Raw genomic sequence first — 21062 nt, 5'->3', positions numbered from 1 at the left:
AAAAAACTGTAATATAAAATCACAACAAGATGAGAATTTTAAACATACACACAAAGTATGTTCAAACATCTGGAAGCGTGACAGAAGTTCAGAGGCACTATCCTCACCTCTCAAATCCCTAGGTTCTACCTTCCCTCAAACCTCTAGTGACGCTCCAAAAATAGGTGTGATGCTGAATGCCACGCAACAGTATGCGACCACAGAGGAGGCAAAAAAGCTATTGAGCTATTCCCAGGAGATCCATACGCCCTCACTATGGCATTCCCTCTGGAGAAAGTATTCTGGGCCAAGGTCTAACAACAGTCATTGTGACTCTTCAGCAGGTACAAACCGCATTCTGTCCAGAATGGTGCATTTTGAGTGTTTGGGTGCTAATAAGGCAGGCTTCAATCTTTTTAGAAATAAAATTAAATAGAAATTGTTACTGTTTACAGCAGGGGCATCCAATCCTGCTACATCCCTCCAGAGTTCAGGTCCAACTCAAATGAACACACCTAAATCAGGTAATCAAGGTCTTCAGGATTTCTAGAACCTTCCAAGCAGGTGCGTTGCCCATGGGACAGGTTGAAGCTGAACTCTGGAGGACATTGCACCTCCAGGAACAGGATTCACATTGATTGAGTCCACACCTTCTGAAATGGGTCTTTCCAGGCTAAACTAGCAAGGCTTGATCAACCAGCTTCTAGAAATTCGTGCAATCAAAGCTGTTTTTAACCAATTCATGTGGAGATTAAGCAAAACATTGTCTTTCATAGTAGCAATTAAAGAGATATGCTGCACTATTCACTCAGGTTAACGATATATATTCAACCTCTACTTCAATCCTTCCAACATTAGCTCTCTCTAATCGGACACAAAAGAAAGGTTCTAGTTATGGTAAGCAAAAAAAAAAAAAAACACTGTACTCTAACTGCTTCCACACCATTGCACCATTGCCCTGCGCTCCCGGTACGTCCCTGTGCCATGAAGTGCAGAAGAATAACCCCGTAAACAGGGAGAATAAGCTTTATTTTACGTCCGACCTCTGCTTCCCACCGCTCCCTGCTAAAAACAACAGCATTAGGCTCTAATGGATTCGCTGGAGAGCCGGGTTCACCTTCGCCACTACTCCCCAGGCCTCCACACCCAGCGGGCAAGGCACTTCATCAGCCCCAAGGTCAACCTGATAGTTGCCCCTGTTCTCCAGCTTCTCTGATTATGCCCCTCACCCCTGGAGCGACCCCCCCTCCTCACCTCAGATCACTTGTGTTCCCCCTGCTATCCTTGCCCTGTCCTCTCTGGATCCCTGGATGCCAACTGATGATGAATGAAGCACAATTAGCTCCACCCGCCACTGCACTGGTTTCGCCCCTGCCCTCTCCATCTCGCAAAAATGAGGCCGTCAAACTGGGGAACATCATCAAGCTGGGCACCAACAGGCAAACCAATATAGCCACTATGGATGTGCACAACCACACATTTCCAAAGTGGACTAGACAAGAGGTGGTCAACAACAAACATGCTGTATAATTAGGCTTGTCCTGAGTTCACATTCAAACATGTTTCTTAGGGACAAAAGATATACAAAACAACATTCAAAATTCAATAAAATATCATCTGTGTCAGAGACTGTGGCCTTGTGGGAAGTGCAGCACATGTGTTTTCGGCAACTCAAGTTCAAGTCCCAGCTTGTGGTCCCAGTCTAACCCCCCTTTCTCCCACTTTGCTTCCTGGAATTTGATTAAATTACATTAAATAGTAAAAAAAAAACATAAATTAACTTAATATTGATTAAATATTCATTAAAATAAAATAAAATAGGATAGGAACAAGATGTGGAAAGTAAAGGATGACAGAATTAATTAATTTATTTAACATAACTATCCCTTCAAACTGTCAGCATCCTAATCAATCCATTGATGCTAAAAAATACCAAATATTTATATTGCTTAAAATCCATAATACTTAGAGGTCCTTACAAATCAACTAGACGGCAGTTGGACTAGGTAACCATCATGACCCCTCCCTAGAAGTTACCATGGCTTTTAATTATTTACCTCTTAAATTTAGTGTCCCATTACACTAGACAGTTCAAAATGACACCCAGTTCTCTATTACTTATGAATGTGCTGAGATGCCATCTATAGTGAGTGCATGTAGACGCTCTCAATTTCAAAAGTTTCCTTGAGGGATGCGCTTCTCAAAAGGATATAAATGGCAATGGAATTCTCCACTTCGGAGACAAACATCAATACACCCTCATAATTCATTCATAAACCCTCTTCTTCGAAGCAGCTTTCCTTGTCTATACAGGACAGGTTTGGTGTTTCTTATCGTGAACTGTGCTACAAATGAGTTTCTCTGAGTGACGTCATCGAGTAAGCCATGTTGGACTTACTGGCTGGTTTGAAAACGGCTAGTGACCGCACAAATATGTATGCCCCAGTGCACCCTGAATGCTTACAGACACATGGTTTGAAAAGCACAGCACTACTTTTAAGCCAAAACAGTATGGAGAAAACCCAAACCCAGAACCCCTTTCTACTGAGCATATTGCCGTATTTAGATGACCTAGCATAAGCACCCACCGAACAACCCATTTTATGCAGAATAAGAAGTTTCCAGCTAGTCCAACAAATAACAAAGCACTGATCACCAGGTTATTCTTCTAGATAAAGAAGGAAAAGTGACAACTGAGAAAAAAGTGAGAGGTGAAAGGGAGCGACACACAATCCTGCTTGGCGAGACAGACGATGAGCCATAGAAGTGAGACACGGGGACATACGGACCGCACTTACCACCATCACGCGTATCCACTCAAAGTGCCAGGAAGCCAAAATATCCGTAAGGATATGGCTTTCCGGCAGTCGGCCATCCTGGGAGGGGACTGAGCCCGGCACCTTGTGGACCAGAATAAATTGAGATCTTTTTAAAGCAGGGCTACAAAAGGAAAATAGTTAGACAAAAAAACATTGATGGCTACTAAGATGGCTTACGATCCCTGAGAGAGAGGGAAAAAAATACACCTGATGTAAAGGAAAAAAAGAGAAATCAAACAATGAAGCTATTTTACACAACAAGACAATGCCCTGAGTGTGTGTGAAGGATTTTATAATCTCTCTTTATTAGCCAAACATGATTAAAATGCAGTTCCTAGGAACATCTCTCCCCTAAATAAGAAGTAAAGGGAAAAAAGCCAAGGAAAAAAGTCAAAAGCTTCTTTTACAGCATGAAGCTTTTCATCTTTTAGAGGCACTGAGAAGAAAAGCAGCCAGAGAAGCACAAACATTCTCTCTTTCTCTCTGTATTCTCCTTTACACTGAAGAAAGCCACGTTACCTGAGGATATGCATCGCGTATCACAAGCTCAATAGCCCCAGAACAAGTTTTCAGTCACAGTTTTTCAAAGTAATAAAAAATAATCCCTAGCACACTTTTTAGTCCAATTACATACTGCCATGTAGCTATCACCCAGATCAACCCCCTGCCTCCGCTCGGCTGGGTTTAACCCTCCGTGTGTTATCTACAGATAAGGCTTACTTGTAATGCTAGATTCTAACGGACATAAATGTGCATGAATCAGGATCAGATTGTCAGCGTTTCACAGTTCTCGCAGGGAGGTTAGTTTTCCTTTTCTCCCTGCTAAAGTGGCAGCAGTGTGGTGGAGAGAGTAAGTAAGAGTAAGTCCAAAAAGAGAGCAAAAGAGAGAAACAGAAGAAACACAAGATATTTTATTTATTTAATTTGTTTATTTTATCTCTCTTGCTCCTTTTTTTCCTTTTACACAGAAGATTTTTATTTATTTTGCTTACAAGACATTTTATCTTTAACACTGTGTACACTAATACAGTAGATCTGCAATGTTACACTTAAAATACAAAATATAAGTAACTGTGTGTAGTTGCAGTTAACATTAAAGGGGTCATCGGATACCCATTTTCCACAAGTTGATATGATTCTTTAGGGTCTTAATGAAAAGTCTGTAACTGTAGTTTGTTAAAAAAAACACCTTTTTAAATCTGGTAAGAACAGCTCTTATCAGAGCAAGCAGTTTTTGAGCATTTTCCTTTAAATGTTAATGAGCTCTGCTGACCCCGCCCCTCTCTTCCGAGCTGCTCTCTGATGGACTGTTTACTTTAGCCGCATTCATCGTGAAACTTGCTAATTAGCACATTATTAGGAGAAACGATTTGCAAAGATTCATTAAAAACCCTTTTACTCACTTCTGTAGGTAAAGCTGGATCACAAATGAGTCGTGCGAACATAGACGCATTTAGGTAGATCGGGGGCGCATTCCCTTCAAAAACAAACGTAATCCTCTGCGTCTTCAGTGGCTCAGATGTCAGAAGTAAATGACGACTGCTATTTTCATTATTACATCCAACAAGACATTCTTGTCTTCCCCTGCACCAACTCTCAGCTCACTCAGGGCAGGTCTAAGGTAAGACGGTCTAATCAATCAACTATCGTGGGAGCGGTCTGTGCAGAACTACGTCATTCAGGAATCTCAGAACAGCCTGATTTGATTTGAAAAAGGGGATTTTAAAATAGGGATTTAAAAAAAGACACTGGGTGGATTTTTATCATTATAGGATGGATGTGTACACACACTTCCAACACACATTTATGTTCAAACAACTTGTAAAGTGAATTTTGCATCCGATGACCCCTTCAGATAGTTACAGTTCCAGTCAAAAATATTTAGCTAACGGAAGAAATTAATATGAAATTTGTGAAAAACGTTTTTCAGTTTAAAATGTAGTTTATTCACTGTATAGTGGTGGCCAAAATTATTTGAACACTTGGCATATTTAAGAGGTTTCAGTTGTTGTTGTTGAATTGGCCAGCACAATACCCGTAAAACGAACTATTGCCGTAACTATATGTGACGGAAGGAATCTGCTGGAACACTGAAAATGATGGACTGGCCCCCCTCAAAGTCCAGCTCACCTCAACCTCAACGAGCAAATTTGGGGCGAGTTGGAAAATAAACTGGACAGATCTATTGTACATTCAAAGAAAAGCCTTTGGTTTTAGTTGCATAAGGCATGGGATAACATTAGTGTTAAGTTCTCAGGAAATATATTGACACTATGCCAGAGAGATGTGCTGCTCTAATTGCTGCAAAAGGTGGACATACCAAATATTAAAGTTAAAAGTGGATAAAAACATTCGACTCACTTCATCTGATATTTGTTGTGCTCAGAGCAACCATCTGCATGTTTCACGAACATTATGAAATGAAATCATGCTTTTGGAGGAAAAAAGGTCAATATTTTCAGATCTGTCAGGTGTTTTGATAATTTTGGCCACCACTGTATGTTAATTATGCAGTCTGAGGAATGTTTGGATAGTGACCGCTGAAAAGCGTGACGAAACACAATAGTACACTACCATTTAAAAGTTAGGGGTGAGTACTTTTTTTTTTTTTTTTGGACTAGGAAATGCATATTAGAATGATTTCTGAAGGATCATGTGACTGGAAAAATGCCTGCCTGTTGAAAATTCATGTTTGTCGTCACAGAAATTAATTGCATTTTAAAATAGAAAACAGTTTATTTTATTTTTTCACAATATTACTGTTTTATTGTATTTTTGATCAAATATATGCAGCCTTGGTTAGCTCCAAGAGACATAAAAAACATACCAACCCCAAACTTTTGAATGGTAATGCACATACTCTTCAACTGTTGACGTGTTTATAGTTAGCTACCTGAACTATAATCATTTAACATCCTAAAGCACAGATATAAGTTAACTTCACTGCCCCCTTGAGTTCTGAAGTTTCTAACCACCACAGTTTGTCTGAATGCTTGACAATGTCGGCCAAGTGTCTGCATTTGCATTTTTGCACAGAATATTTCTAGCCTAATATAAATATTATATTATATAATAAATAAAGCTACATTTAGCTTTATTAGTTTACTAAACAGAGACTTTCATAGAAACCGACAAGCCTTTGGCAACTCACGATATCCAGTTTTTTCTCTTATTCTCTGTCACTGTTTTGCTTCACATTCATATTGAATGCTTGTTTATTTATAAGACGTACAGCATACAGTTACATGCCATCTTTAATATCCAGTCGAGCAGGCAGCACAATCACGCACACTTCTAACAGCTGTTGGGCATGTAAGGAGGCGTGCGTGAGTTGTGGTAAGCCTGTGAGCATGACATGTTTGCAGTGTGTATCTTATCTGGGGCGGCTCCTCCTCGGGCTGTGTGTGTGTATGTGTAGGACCATTACTCCAGTGCCCAGCCATGCGTACACTCCTAATCTCAGCACTCTTTCACCCTCTCTCTTTCGCTCCCTGGAGACACTGGCGCTATCATCCTGGCTGCTTCTCAGACGGAGCACTAGCACTGATTATCCCTCCGTACTCCACTCCGGACACATGTCCGCACAACACCGGTTCTAATAACATCACCGAAACCAAAATAGCTGTTCCATCAATTAGCATGTGCAAAAAAAAAAAAAAAAACTTATTGGAATAATGAAAATGACGAACAGAGTGAATTGGACAATGTAGTGCACGTTACTGAAAATACATAAAAATACAAAAAAAAATGTAATTTACTCTCAAATCCATGGAAGACAAAATGAGATGCTTGTGAAAATGTTCAGGCTGCTCTTTTCCATGCAGTTAAAATGAATGCAAACTGGAGCTTTTAATCTTCAAAGAGACAAAACAGCACCATAAAATTGATCCATACAACTTTTTGCACTATATTCAAAACCTTTTGGAGTCATACATACGGTGTTTGGGAAAGAAACACACTGAAATGTATGTTATGTCAGATTTGTGGATGAATTGTTTTGATTAGAATTTTTCGAGTCAAACTTTTTTCAAATAATTTGTTGATCCAGTTAACAAAATCTTTGTGAATGATTCGTTCACAAATCAGACAGATTTGGCTCTTGAGTTTAAGTCGCTGACTGGTCACAATAGTTTATCGGTGAATAATGACTAAATTTTTGGTCTGTTTTTGACACAAACTATTTGTGTAAAGTTTAGATTAGTTTTAGTTTAGCAAATGAGTCATATTTTATGATACTTTTATGGTGCTTAAAGGGATACTCATCTTTAGAACACAAATTAAGATATTTTTGATGAAATCCGAGAGCTTTCTGACCCTCCATAGGCAGCAACACAACTACCACGTTCAAGGTCCAGAAAGGTAGTAAGGACATCGTTAAAATAGTCCATGTGACATCTGTGGTTCAACCTTAATTTTATGAAGCTACGAGAATACTCTTTGTGTGCAAAGAAAACAAAATAATGACTTTATTCAACAAATTCTTCTCTTCCATGTCAGTCTTCGACACACGTTCACGATAGTACCCCAACACATATTTTAACAATGTCCTTACTACCTTTCTGGGCCTTGAATGTGGCAGTTGTGTTGCTGCCTATGGAGGGTCAGAAAGTTCTCGGATTTCATCAAAAATATCTTAATTTGTGTTCAGAAGATGAACAAAGGTTTTATTGGTTTGGAACAACATGAGGGTGAGTAATTAATGACAGAATTTTCATTTTTGGGTGAACTAACCTTTTAAGCATTTTTGTAAAGCTAAAAATCCATCATAAATGCATAGAAACATTATTCACATTTTCTCCTTTTGTTTCACAGAAGAAAGCAAGTCCTATAGATTTGTAATGACATGAGGATGAGTAGATGATGACAGAATTATAATTTTAAGTGAACTATTCCATTAAAAACAACACCGCAGTTTATGTCAAAATATTATCAGAGCAAGAAAGACTAGACCTTCCAGCATCTGCTTTATGACAGGTGAAGATTAGATGCATAAAAATAATGAACGGTAATGAAAATACCAATCCTTCGCAAACTTTCTTTGGGAAAGTGGGTGCACACAAGTGCGAGACAGCTGTGGCACAAGCGGAGCGTTAGGCACGTTATCGTAGCGTACCCGATGCTACTCCTTAATTCCACACTAGCATATTTGAGAGAGGTTCAACAATGTGAGGCACATTCATTATCACCTGGATAATTACCTGCCATTCTGCCTGTGTGTTTGGCGGAGCAGGTGTTAAAATATTTTGGCTGTTATTGCCGGGGTTGCTGATGAATTTGGTGGAGTCGGCAAGCTCTCCAGAGAGCTATTCAGCACTGTAAACACACATGTACACATCCACATGCACACACACAGGCACTAGCCTGGCAAAGAAAAAAGGAGAAGTGTGTGGCAAGCATATGGCTTACACAGTTGATGTACCCAGCATGCTTTTGCATACATGGCCATCCAAATTGTGTTTAATCCAAAAATTCATGGTCACAAAAAAAGTGTTGGAGAAGGTACACTGAAACTGTAGCTTAATAGGCTAAAGCTAAATCATTTGATCCTTTTACTTTCTTATTTCTGCTCTTATTGTGGAAATGTACTGGTGTAATTTATAAAAATAACTACTTGTCTTCGTAATCTATCATCTAAATGTAATAACTTGCTCTTACTCAGAAATTATTTAACTTTTTCTGCTGTCGTCAATTTGAAAGTATTCATGTTTGTAGACCTGCTAGCTTGAATTTTTGCACTTTTTGAACTTTCAATTTTGTGCATTTCTCAAGCTCTTAAAAGTTTTATTTGTTTTACTGAAAATGTACTCAGGTAATTAATGTCCTTTATTGCTAACATTGATTTAGTGAAAAAAGTGTTGATTTTTATTTTATTATATAGATTTCTACTTTTTGTATCTAACAAGTAAAATGATCAAACTATAAACAATTTCAATGCAGTTAGCTTTTATTAGTAACTCGCAGAATAGCAAACTACTATTTTAAAAAGCAAAAGCTCGACTGTAGTTGAACTTCAAATTATGACTTTCAAAGCAGCTTCATCAACACTGACTTGATTTAACATAGCACGGTACACTGCAAAAACCCCGTTTTAAAATACTTTTACAGTGTCACTTGCACTAACCTTGCTTTCACCTGATCTTTCCTCTCTTTTTCTCCCTCCTTTTTCTTGTTTTGGAACCAATTGCCTACTTGGGCAAAACAACTGAGCCGTCTCCATCAATTAGCCTTGACTTTGGACTTTCATTAAGAGTAATTGACTAATATCTGCAGTGAGTCTGAAGAAAGACACTTTTAACTATCACGAAACAGTTTGTTAAGTAAGAACACATGTCTTGGCTCATACTATGCCTGCAAGAGGTCCCCAGTCCAATGCAAAACAGGTGCCTGCCATGTAATACCCCATTTAGCCCCTGGAGCAAAGGTTATCTAGCTAATAGCTTCCTAGTGGAGACTAAGGAAGAGCTGAAGACTAGGCCTGACCTAAACATCTGGGACATATTGCACATACTTGCAACATATGCTTCAGGTTCAATTAAAATGAGGCCTTGGCACATTTATCCATTTTTTTCCTTCCTTCATCCAGTATAAGTGGGCCTTCCCTGATGTGATCTCAGTATTTTACTACTTGAACAAACAGAGGAGGTAATGAGAATGTGAAGTCATCAACAAACTGACATGGAGAAGAAAGTAAAGAGACGTATATGGGGGGAAAAAACTAAATTAGTGTTGAAGAGGAACTGAAAGTATGACAGTATTACAGCTAATTTCTAAATAGTGCTGCTTTTAAAGTGAAAAGATACTTTTCTATAAATTAGCATTGTAGACTTCAAATAATTCTGCATCACTGTATTTTTCATCACATTGCTTTTGTGAGGCCTCTGTCATCTGTAGCATTGGTGATTCTGATTTATTTTAATGAAATTAACAATATTAACACAAAATAATAATAATAAAAAGTTAATCGATCACACAAATGATTCACCATTTTAATATAAATATTTACAGAAATGCTTCTGGTCACCACAACATTTTTATTTTATTTGTGTGCTTTCTAATTCATAAATTAATATTTCAATTTATTTTAATTTAGCTGTCATCCTAATTCGATTTTGTTTCAGATAAATGTTTTAATAGAATGTAACACTGACCATCCAACAAATTAATCATACAATTATTATTCAAAAGCAAAAAACTGTACTTGAAAGTTGCTAAAAAAAAATACAAGACTGTGTATTAAATCTCACATTAACAATCGAAATATTAAATAGTTATGATGCAACAAAATTCTTAATTCGTAGATATTTAATAATTAATATTTAATTTTTTTTTGTGTAACTGGTGTTGTTAAAAAATAGGAAACACATATATGTAGTACATTTTTAGTAGTTTAACAATGCCTGAACTAAGCTATAATCTAATAATTCAAAGTAAAACTAAACAAAACTATGCAAACCAATGCAAATAAGAAGGACAAAGGACAAAAGGACAAAGAGAGGACAAGTAGCCCTTTTCAACCTTCCAACCTCTCAACTGAAGCTAATCTGGCCCAAAGAACAACAGATCCTTGACAGATTAATACAGATATTCAGTTCTTCTATACACACACTGTACATATACTTGATACTCTTTGAAAGTCCACTAAGGAGAAATGCCAGTAAGATGTCAAAGGTTATGTTTTCAAGTCTACACTGCTCCAAAAATTTTCTTGTTGACATTCTTGTTGTCCCATTTCCAGACATAGTGCTAAAAGCACATAAGTTTTGGTATTTTGGCAGGCAATAACATGAATCTGCCTGCTCAGAAATATTAAAATGCTTCCTCACGAAAGTTACTGGGGCATTTGGCTTGGGGTCATTGAATGCTATTAATTGCACTTCAAAGGCCTTGAGAAATATCAGAAGCTCAACATAGAGACCCTGAAGCCAAGTTTATTTATGCCTATGTGATTCCCCTTTATTCTGAGTAGAAAGGAAACATGTACTGCAACTCTGTATAGACTTCAGACACTAGCAGCTCTGACAGACTAGCTGTGGACCTGGCTGAAAGCATTAAATACACAAGAAAACAATTACCTACTGGTATTTGAGTGAGGTCAAACACAATAAATAATACATTTTCATTGTATTTCACTTTAGAGAAGAGCGTTTGAGCATTAAATATACATTTGTGTTGGAATACATGTTTGTGAGTGGCACCGATAATTACCTTGTCATCTCTGTCAAAGTCTTCCTCCTCGTCCTCCAGCAAATCCTCCACAGTTTGCTGATGTGCATTGTAAAGATCAGAACAAAAGAGAGCAGAAAAAAAGAAGGGAAAAAAACCAAAGAGAAAATCAATTTCACATGTACACTTAGGAACATCTCCACATCTTCAAGTGAAAACAAATGATAGCACACAGTCCTTGGATAGAAAGCAAACCCTCTGAGTGTGACCTCAGTCGCTAAAGTCATCGGTTGTGTCCTCTTGTCCATAAGGTTAAAACCTCAATAGAGCCTCTGGCAAAGGAAGGCTGATGACATAGAATGTTAACTATGTGCTTCAGTGGACCAGATCCAGGCCAACAATGATCCCTTCAAAACCCCTTCAGGTTTTCATACTTAACTCAAGCACACAAAGAGCCGTATGCCCATGACCTCGAGAAATGCTGCTGGCTTCTCGATTCTCCCAGAAGAAAATGCGAACAGAGACCAGTGAAAATGATTAAAAGAGTGATGCCGAGAATATTGAGAGCAAGATAGAGGGCAAGGAATCAACAAATGTTTAGATAAACACTGATTTCATTTTGCAATCTAGAAAACTGCAGGCACAAAACCGTGAAAGAATCAATTATTTGCTTGCTTGCATCTGAGAATCATCAGTGGTCTTGCTACAGTTACTATTATTCATACAGTAAGTTGTGCTTATTTAATTGCTGTCTAAACAGCCAGAACTTTTTCACCTAGAAGAGCATACAAATGTTACTTTATTATGATATAAATACATTAAAAAAACATACGTATATCATGTATATCACTCCTAACCATACTGTATCTACAGATCAGAATATCACAGGTGAGCACTTCTGATTTAGACTAGTAAGCAACCACATCATAAACCCCAGCAACACTGTAACCGCAGTAGCAACACACTACACAACCACTCGGAACAACTTATCAATGCATAGCAACCACCTAACATCTACACACATCATCTTAGCTGTGGGTTTTGTACAGACAAGCACTATTAACATTTTTTTTTGCAAAATTAACTTCTTGCAGTGCTAAAAGGATCAAATAAACCAAAATGTATAATGTTCACATCCCTTTCATTTGTTCTTGGGAAACTGCAGTCGCTGATATAATAAGAGCTGTTTATAGAATCTAAAATATGCCACATATGTTTTAGCCTCACAAACAGAAAAAAATCCTTCCTGTGTGAGCTAGTAATTTGGCAGCATTAATTATTCAAATCTCATTGGCTTGTTAATCAGAACTGTAGACACCAAAATAATCAGACGATATGTTGGCACACAAATAAAGAGTTTATCTCGGTCAACTGAGAACATTATATTTGGCCTCAGTAGCTTACAGGAGCCCAGAGGAGTGTGTATCACATATCTGTTTTTGTTGCCGGAGGACTGAAAAGACATAGATCGTTATTTCTCTTCTTGTGGTTCCTGCTGTCAGTCCCACATCAAAGCTTCAAGGTCATGTGTGTGCTATTTACATATGACAACTCGGGCATCTGAAAACACCAAAAAGCTATCAAGGGAGGAATACATCTTCTTTTTGATTATTGTTTTCTTTTTTCTGGCTCCATGCATTTCATCAGTTTTTTTGTGACATCCAAAAATTGTTACTTAGCAAACAATAGCTTTTGTTCCTTTGTTTTGTCTAAAAGAGAGAGTGTATGGCTGCTATAAGCCTCTTATGTAAATGCAGCCTGCGGCAGAAACAAAAGGAGGGTTCAGGATAGATACATGCAGTGTTGTGAGGAGACTAGCGATGGTGTTTTGCACTAGCCTAATAGCACACGAATCGACTCAAAGAGCGATGTTGCTCAGGCGCTAGGTTAGCCAGAGGTCATATGCTGGGTAAAGAACTTGGAGGAAGTTGAACTTCAAGCAAACCCGTGGTAGCATGAACTCGGAAGTTTGGCAGTCAATATGTCTCACTTGCAGACAGAAATTCAGACTAAAATAGCATCAGAGCCAGACTTTAAGTCCATTGTTTGGCCTTTCGGTTAGCAGCGGCACCATCTCCAGACCAGCGCTGTGACATCCATCCTGGCGAGTTAATGCACTTTCTCTTGCCTTCTGCCATGAGTGGAGGAAGAACCCTGCTATCTGCGCTTTTAATTCTAACCTTCCCCATGACAGGTGCACTGGGAATAGACGCCCTAGCTAGACAAGCCATCCAACATGAAGATATGCACTTTCATTTTTTTCCCTGCCTCTCAGCTCTCGCGCTCTCCCCTCCTCCAGCTCTTCTTTGAAATGTGAGACATCTCTAGCGTCTCCAGCTGCTCAGGGGCTGGCCCTGCTTTGTATGCCGCATGTGGATCAGAGGCCCGGGAGAGCCCAGGCCAGGAAGGCTGATAAGGGCTCTCGCCGGAGCACATAGAGCCTAAACAGCCTCTTCACAGGCTGTCAGAGCCCTGCTGGTCAGAGGGAGGGCTTGAGTTTTTGCCAGCACTGGCTGACTGTGGTCTGACCTCTGCAGGGGCTCGAGTCAAAGAGTACGACTGTTGGCACTCAAAGAAACTCTGCTGGTTCTGTTTGGGTAAAGTGTTACGTTTCAATAAAAGCGGTCACAATTCAAATAGGACAATGGGCAAAATAATTGCTGGGATGTGTGGGAGAGGGATGGAGCAGCCAGTACACGTCTCTTTGGGGCTGAGTTTTAAGGGGCACACGGGCCGGCAAGAGGACGCGCCAGGGTCGTACGTATCCAGAAGCCGCGGGAGTCAGCGGTGCGTCAGTCCCACGGCCCGAGCTCTACTGTAATCCGCAGCAGCCCTGAACCCACAGGACCCAGAAAAACACTCTGGCTTTCTGTTCCGTAAATAAAACCCCAGCTTCCCAAGACAAGCCTGCATCAACAATGGCAGCAGCAGCCGTGACAAAAATCACACTGCGCTGCAGTGTTGTTAGCAAAATGACGGGTACAAAAGTTCACAAAGACGAAGTTCAGGAGCTGCCAAAGTTGCTCCCCGCCTCGCCTCCAACCTCGCCTGCGAGCCGTGGCGGCACGGGGGAAATCAGCAGGGCAACAAACGCTGCCAGTTCAAAGTGACGTGACCTTTTGATTTTGTCACCTGTCAGGGGCTGGCACGGAGGAGCGGAGACGTGTCTGCCAGGCGCGGGTGAAGCGCTGTCTCGCTAACGGGGGCACGGCGCTGGAAGAGGTGGTACCACTGAGGTGGATTAAAGGCCTAGAGCACCTCTCGGCTCTTCTTCTCACTCTTCCTCATCCTCTCCCGGCCCTGCCGTCACACTTCTTGCTTTTTTGTTGTCCCCGTTGAGCCTGCAGCTGAAACACCAGCCTGAGAGTAAGACAAGCTCTACCATGAAGCGCCTCTAGGAGCACGGCTGGCAGACAGACTCTCGCTCTGGTTCTCTTTATGTTGTCGTTTCGTGATTGACACTGGAGGTGGGCTTGACAGGCCTTCGTTTCCCCCCACAGCGGCCCACCTGTACCTGCGTATCCTTTATTCATGAAGCTCCATCCAGGCTGTTTGTTTTTCAAATTACACTCACTGGAAGAAAAAGACAAAACGCTACTCAAACCAGACAAAACAAAAGGTGGGAAAAAGTTTATTTGCTAACTCGCTTTCTGTGCCATGCAAAACCCTAACACTGTTTGTAGTCAAGACATAAACAAACAGACTAAGAACAAACAGCTATAGATTTGATCTTGTCAGTTTTCATATGTTTACGAAAAGATTAAACTAAAGGTGAAGGGTAATTTATTCACTCCTGGCAGCATCAAGTGAAATCGCAAAACTAACTGTTTACAAACTGGTCTCCCAAACACATCTACCGGCCTGCCTTGTTCAGAAAACATGGAATCCCACCCTACAATCACAGCATTAATCAAACAGACATTTACATGATGGATCACTCAAAACAAATACAGAAGTGTTCATGCTTTTTGAAAAGTCATTTGCATGGGATTAAAAAAAAAAAATAGTTTAACATTTCCATTTTCACACATTTCACTTTCAAAGTTTGCTTGAAATGTAAATTCACCCCATCTATTTTTTTAAATGCATGTTATTGGGCTTATTGTACACGAATCATTCATTCATATGTTTGAATATTTTTTACCTTATTTTATAATCAAAATGGTGAAACGTCAGACTTTTCTCTGGTGATGCATGCTGGACTTCTCCAAACATTTTCCAATTATCCATTTTACATAGATGTACATCCCAACGTACAAAAAAAAAAAATGTCACTACTGCCATTACATTGAGGGACTTTGTTCTTTATAACATTTCTTACTGGAAACATGTTCACATCCTGTTCACCATGGTTGACAGGTGGCTGTCTACAGGCACAAGTCAAAGGTGTCACGGTGCACACACGAGGGAGGAACCAGGAACACGCAGACGAGGATATAAACTCAAATATGTCTTTACTGAGGACATCAAGGCAGGGCAAGACAAGGCAAGGCAGGGTAAGACACAGACATCAACAGGAACACCGGGGAGTAACGAGTAGACCAGACAAAGTTTAACGGAACAGACAGGACTAATATACACAGGTAAATCATAGATAACGAGACGAACACGGCTAGACAAGAATTAACTAATGATTACGTTTAACAAGGACAGGAAACAAACCAAATATGGGCACAAGAGGCAGGAACACATGACACACACACGACAGTTCCCTGACATAACTCCCCCCTCCCGAAAGGCTCGTCCCGAGCCTTAACAGTTCCATCAGGGAGGGGGGGTGGGCGCTCTGGAGGCCCCTCAGGACAGACATCCACAGAAACACAGGACGGGGACCTCCAGAGCAGAACAGACGGAGGCCCCGGCGGAGCTGGGAGCTCAGGAAGCCATGGCGGGTGGTCTTCGTGGCCGTGGCCTCCTACGGCCCGCCCACTCCACCCAGAGCTCTACTACCCCCCCCCCAAAATTTCCATGGGGAATCCAGGGGGTATCAGGAGCCCTCCGGGGCTAGACAGACAAAACACGACAAGACAGAAACCCTCCAGGGTCAGACAAACAGGACATCCCACAGGAACCAGAAGCCCTCCTGGGCTGGCTAGGAAGCTGAGTCTTCCTCTGGGCGTGACGAGGAGTCAGGGGCCCTCACAGGGTCCCTCAGCGACCTCCTCCACTTCTGCGACAGGGGGGGCAAGCGGCTGCGACTGGCCTCCATGGCCACAACTCAAGGAGCCGCCTGCCCCAGACGAGTCTCCATGGACAAGACAAGGGTTTTTTTTTAAAATGTTCCTGTGGGCACAACAAACAAACACGGCTCTCCTGGCCGTGACGTGTGGACCTGATCCACGGAGAAAGGGTCAGAGGCGGCGGCCGGCAGGCTTGAGTCAGCGGCAATCCGGTGGGCTTGAGTCAGCGGCAATCCGGCGGGCATTGAGTCAGAGGCGGACCGGCGGGCATTGAGTCAGAGGCGGACCGGCGGCGTGCACAGGGGAGCCGCGGACGGCGGCGTGAACAAGGGAGCCGCCGACGGTGGGTGGGCTTTCCCCACGGACGGCGACGTGATCTCCCGCGAACGGCGGGGTCGGTGAGCCGCGGAAAGCGGCGTGATCTCCCGCGAACGGCGGGCTCGGTGAGCCGCGAACGGCGGCGTGACTTGGGGAAGCCGCCGACGGTGGGTTGGCTTTCCCCACGGACGGCGAACTTGGGTGAGCTGCAGGTGGCGGCGTGAACTCCCGCGAACGGCGGGCTCGGTGTGCCGCGGACGGCGGCGTGAACTCCCGCGAACGGCGGGCTCGGTGTGAGCGGCGAGGTTGGGATAGCCGCGGGCAGCGGCGGACATCTCCCGCGATCGGCGGGCTTGACTCAGCGGCGATCCCGCGGGCTTGACTTCAGGGCTCGCGGCCAGCGGACTCGCGGCACTCGCGGTGATCCCACCAAACTCCCACGCCCACTTGACGCGGGCTAAGGCAGGATGACGAGCGGCGACTTCCATGCCGCGAGGGACAGACAAACAGGAACAAACAAAAGACTTTTAAAAAACGGAAAACAAAATGAGGTGAAGGGGCGCCGCTTACTGTTTAGGTCTGGTCTTCTGTCACGGTGCACACACGAGGGAGGAACCAGGAACACGCAGACGAGGATATAAACTCAAATAACATACTTTACTGAAGAACATCAAGGCAGGGCAAGACAAGGCAGGACCAAAACACAGACAGGAACACCGGGGAGTAACGAGTAGACCAGACCAAGTTTAACGGAACAGACAGGACTAATATACACAGGTAAATCATAGATAACGAGACGAACACGGCTAGACAAGAATTAACTAATGATTACGTTTAACAAGGACAGGAAACAAACCAAATATGGGCACAAGAGGCAGGAACACATGACACACACACGACAGTTCCCTGACAAAAGGATGTCTCTGCTGCCTTCTTCAATGTAAGTCTATTTTCAAATATTTTATCATTTGCCAAGTAAAAGTCGTAAGTCTGATCACATTGAAAAAATATCACATCTTTCCACAATAAACAACAAATCATTATTGCCCATTTCATAAACTGTGAGAGATGAGTTACACGTTGATCTCTGAACTGATTTTTTCCTCTCAATAACAATTTTTTTTACATAAAGAAACAGAATTTTATAGAATCACAAAACTATTTTTGTTAAATAAATTGAATACATTTTCAACATTACAGCAAACATAACAGAGAAAATATCTTGTGTTGCACATTTGGGGCCTTTAGGTTGAGAACCACTGATTTTGCTTAAAACCTTAAACCAAAATATGAGCTGCAGCAATGTTCACAAAAAATAGGCTGAGAAACAATGATTAACCTTCTAAAATATGCCATAGGAAAATGGAGAAACTGTGAGCTTGCTAGAGGACACTGTGAGAGTAACCCTGACCATTAATACCCTGTCTCCCACCACTGACAAGGTTGCCGAGAAAGAACCTCGAATGCCTAATTGCGCTTGAGCTAGTGAAAGAGACGTCACTATGTTCCTCCAGCTCTGACAGTATATGCTGTAATTAACACCTTCAAAACATCTGGTCAACTGTTTTCCAGGCCAGTGAATTCAGCAGCTCGGGTCTTCTAGGGCCAGCCATGGGCTTCACTCCCCTCCATTCACACAAAGCTGTCCGATGCTTGACTGAGCCTCAGCGGCCACACTGAGGCCCTCCCGAACACTTCCAGGTCTCCAAACAAAAGTAGGTGAGGGGTGGTGTTGGGGTGGTGAGGACTGCCTCTCTGCAGGAGGTAAGCAAGCCACTGACAGCTACTGTCAGAACAGCTTGGCTATCTGTGTCGGTGCTCCCTTAACTTCAGGTTAAGAGAGGTGCGTTTGCACTCCCTACCAGTAGGAGGCTCTTCTGAAAGCGCTGGAGACAGTGCAGCTGCTTTGTTTAGAGAGGAAACCTAGTGCTGCTTTAGAAATCGTAGCTTTCCATCACCTGCTGATGATCGACAGGCGTAGTTCAAAAGTCACATCCCTTTGTCTTGCTTCTAAACCCGTGTTTATTTTTCCATTGTCTATTCATTCTGACACAAAAACCAATACCGTGGCACTACGCGGCAGCCAGGCTAGCTAAGCTTCTGTTGATTTAAAACAACGGTTTGGGATTGTAGTCTAGTGTTTAGTGCACAGGCATTCCAGATGGTAAAAACGATCTTTAACAATAACAGGCCGTGACAGCGAGGTCAGGTATCTGGTGGAAGGGTGGCAGGCAGGGAACAGCAAAAGAATACGAGAGTCAGGGGTCAGCTGTCTACAGGTTAAGAGTTGAGCTGGCATGTCACATCTAGAGGTAACAAGTCCCTTCAAGAAATGTGACAGCTGAAAGTGGGTTTCTGTTTTCCCAGAACATACTAGGCTGTGGACATCAGGGGTATAACAGACAAGGGATAATATTCGGCCACCCTGAAGAGGGTTGATTTTAAATAATAACCAGCTATTATTCTGTGATAATGACAGCTTCTGACTAAAAAATAAGTGCCAATATTTATTTCATATTATATGCCGAATCAATATTAGTAGTATATGTCCCACAACGGGAAGTCGTGGCCTAATGGTTAGGGAGTCGGACTCGTAATCCAAAGGTTGCGGGTTTGAGTCTCGGGCCGGCAGGGATTGTAGGTGGGGGGAGTGAATGTCCAGCGCTCTCTCCTCCCTCAATACCACGACTGAGGTGCCCTTGAGCAAGGCACCGAACCCCCGACTGCTCCACGGGCAGCGCAACATAAATGGCTGGCCACTGCTCCAGGTGTGTGTTCACGGTGTGTGTGTGTTCACTGCTGTGTGTGTGCACGTTGGATGGGTTAAATGCAGAGCACGAATTCTGAGTATGGGTCACCATACTTGGCAGTATGTCACTTCACAACCCTGAACAATAGAATTTGGAGAATATATGGTGGTAGTGAATGTTTAATTTATGGTAAACAAACAAAACTGGTAAATATTTTATAATATATTTTAATGACATTATATGATATTAACAAACGTGTGTACGTGAGTGTGTGTGTGTGTATATATATATATATATATATATATATATATTTTTTATAAAATGTAATTAAAAAATTAGTCTGTAATGTAATAAAAAGAAAGTGATTATAACTGAAGCTGAAAAGTCTATTAAGAGAGAGAGAGAGAGAAAATATGCCTGTAAAAAAAATTCTGTGCAGCTTTTGTTCATACCTAGAGTCTCACTTTTACCTTCTTTTTCCATGCATACAGAATATTTGAGTGCACACACTCTTCCACTGCATTCTGTGCATAAGACATGCTGCACCACATTATAAAACCATGCGATGCTGATAGTCAGATGTCAAACAAACACTTGGAAAAGTTTCAGAGTAAGTCTTGCCATCTAGGCTGGGCAGCATCTCCGTTTCTCATTTCTGTCTGTCTCAGTAACAAAAAAACAACAAAAAAAACAGCTTGGACTGTTGGAGCACCGCAGCCTGCATTTATATGTCAGCAGGTTTAGCGCAGGGCTACAGTTAGAGTTATCTGAAATGACATCCTGCCAGGCACAGGGAGCCTGGCATCTCTACTGTAGTGATGAAAGCACTGGGGGAATATTAGTCCTTTCAAAAGTACATCAGTCCTCTGAGTGTATATTTATGAAAATAAAGCACAAACTGTAAGCTCAGAAAGCATGGGTTTATGTAAACGGCTGCATCACTTTCAAATAACAAGCTAGCAGCTAACAAACAGCTTTAAGCTTCAAGTTTTATATATATAAATAACAGCTGACAATAACAGCTAGGAGTGAAAAAAATGAATTACATCAGGTACTAATCATTACACACATACTTAAAGACACACATACTAAATTCCTTCCCCTTAAGTTCATAGTAAAGCACAGGGAAACAGTGTCCAAGCTCAGGCTCATCAGTGAGTTTGAGGCTAATGGAAAGCATGTGTGTGTGTTTACTGTTTCTGAACTCTCTTGCTCTCACCACCCCGTGTGTTGTGGTTACAGTCGTCAAAATGCAGAACAATGGACTGTTAGAGAGCAGAGGAGATGTGAATAGAGGAATAATGGGTTAAAGGCATTACCTCTGACTTTAACCCTCTCATGTGTCTTAAATCCACAGGTCCTGACAGTATCACCTCTGACCCATTACCTAGTTCTGAATCCCTAACTTCTGACCCAACTGGCTTAAAACAATGAAAGAAAACACACACACACACACACACACACACATACACTTCACTAAATCATCACACAAGCTTGTTACACATAAGAAGTAAATTATATTATTAAAATACATCATAAAGTAGTGTGTGTGTGTTATGATAAATCAGTTTTGCTTCTTTACCATATTTATATTGATTATCGCAACATGCAATACCATTACATATAGTATAATATAACATAACCCCATTAACATATGATTAAACATTTACCACCACAGATTAAATTAAAAAAGACATATCAAAAAAGATTTTTCCATATTATCTATCCATTAAAACATATTTATTTTTGTTTTGTTTCTTTATAAATGATTGATTTTCATCTAAAAACAGGAGGAAAAGTGTATCAGTATTGACATGGTAAATAATAAATACACAGAGGAGCCTACATAAATG

The 21062-nt window shown here is 41.4% G+C and overlaps 1 protein-coding gene across 1 annotated transcript in view; it reads right to left on the bottom strand.

Moving 5' to 3' along the window:
* The window catches only part of LOC306869464 (multiple C2 and transmembrane domain-containing protein 1-like), a gene marked incomplete at its 5' end in the record, with an annotated part of 124023 nt that overhangs the window by 18336 nt on the left and 84625 nt on the right, over positions 1–21062 (bottom strand). The window contains one exon of the mRNA XM_079416239.1: positions 11004–11060. Coding sequence (XP_079272365.1) covers positions 11004–11060 — 57 coding nt within the window. The remainder of the gene's footprint in view (positions 1–11003; positions 11061–21062) is intronic.

The sequence above is a fragment of the Barbus barbus genome (assembly GCF_936440315.1).
Source record: "Barbus barbus genome assembly, chromosome: 5".
Taxonomy (NCBI): Eukaryota; Metazoa; Chordata; class Actinopteri; order Cypriniformes; family Cyprinidae; genus Barbus; species Barbus barbus.
The sequence above is the reverse complement of the archived record's forward strand: the minus strand, read 5'-3'. Positions and strand labels throughout refer to the sequence as shown.